Raw genomic sequence first — 1,456 nt, forward strand, 5'->3', positions numbered from 1 at the left:
AGAAAGGTTCGCTTCTCATCGCAGGGCACTTTCATGGCAAAAAGACTGCGTCCGGTAGTTCGGTAGGCGGCAAAACCTGCCTTGACTGCGCCGATGGTAGTGCCGCAAGTGCCGACAGTGGCAAGGAAAAGGATATTGACGAATTCAAACTGTATCTGACCTCAAATATATCAATGGAGGACTACAATATGGGCTACTGTCTGACTGGGTTCGTGGAACGCCGATGTCAGCACACCAATGCTTATCAAATGACCCACTTCGCCGTCATCAAACGGCAATGGCCGTCCATTAGCAGCGCAGATGCAAAGTCAACGTAATTAAATGAAAACTTTTACATTATTTATTTGTATATTGTACCAATACGAAAATTTAGTATTCGTTTGTATATTTAGCTTGTAAGCTAAGTAGAAATATAATTGGTATTAAGCTAAATGTTGACATAGCTTTAAAACCTAAATAGACATTTCCACAGTACTATTTATGGTAAAGATTTAGGATAAGGAAACTACAGTCAGCTTTTAGGCGCTTGAACGTTAATAGGTAGTATTAGGTATTTATCGCACTACATGCGCAGTCTTTCTATTCCAATATGCGGGATATTTGAAATAAATTTGCTTTGGGGAAAGTATTGAATCCCAGTCGGAAAAGTAGTAATGCATTACATGCGTGATACATAGTTTAATGTATTTCTTATGTACTATGTAATCAGCATTCCAATGTATCCACAAACTCCAAAAATTCCATATTAAATCACATTCATTTCTGCATTACTGTAATGCAAAATTGAATGCCCCACTTTTCTTAGGACAATGCCGCGGGGGAAAAATGCATTTTCGAATGTGAAAAGGGTTGTTTTACTGATTATTTTTTCGAGCGAGGGCGATGTCCTAGGAAAAGTGGGGCATTCAATTTTGCATTACCTAGTATCGAGAAATTAATGTGTTTTAATATCAAAAATTTGAAAATTTTTGAATACATTAGAATGCTGATTACATAGTTAGCAGTAATGTAATCGAGAACTCATAAGAAATACATTATATTATTTATCACGCATGCAATGCTTTACTACTTTTCCGACAGTACTTACTTTACTTTCAACTAAAGCTAAAATAATTAATATTTTGATATAATTTTAATTAGAACTCAGTTAAGATCCCCTTCTTCGTTTAATATTGGCATAAACAAAGCACTAATAAGAACTCGAGTCATGCAAAATATTTATCTACATCGCATTTAATCAAGTTTGACGAAAACAACTGAAATCAAACAACAAAAAGACGCAGAACACTACAGTTTCAAATGCAATATCAAGGCCCCAAACGAATAATTGTTATTTGATTTGATTAGAATCTACATATCGCACACCTATAATAGTTCAAAGTGCGATCAACACAAAAAAAATAGGAAGATTTTTTGTTTAAATATCACTAATAAGACTTACCTCCAATTAACGAAA

The 1,456-nt window shown here is 34.8% G+C and overlaps 1 protein-coding gene across 1 annotated transcript; it reads left to right on the forward strand.

The window, feature by feature from the left end:
• Positions 1-5: 5 nt before the first annotated feature.
• Positions 6-818, forward strand: LOC108356794 (uncharacterized; the record flags this gene model as incomplete). The annotated part of the gene is made up of 1 exon (XM_017607897.1): positions 6-818. A coding segment is annotated over one exon (312 nt), but the record flags the coding sequence as incomplete, so codon positions are not given.
• Positions 819-1,456: the final 638 nt, after the last annotated feature.

Source organism: Rhagoletis zephyria, unplaced genomic scaffold (genome assembly GCF_001687245.7).
Source record: "Rhagoletis zephyria isolate East Lansing unplaced genomic scaffold, Rhagoletis_zephyria_1.1 Rzeph_scaffold_65402, whole genome shotgun sequence".
Lineage (NCBI taxonomy): Eukaryota > Metazoa > Arthropoda > Insecta > Diptera > Tephritidae > Rhagoletis > Rhagoletis zephyria.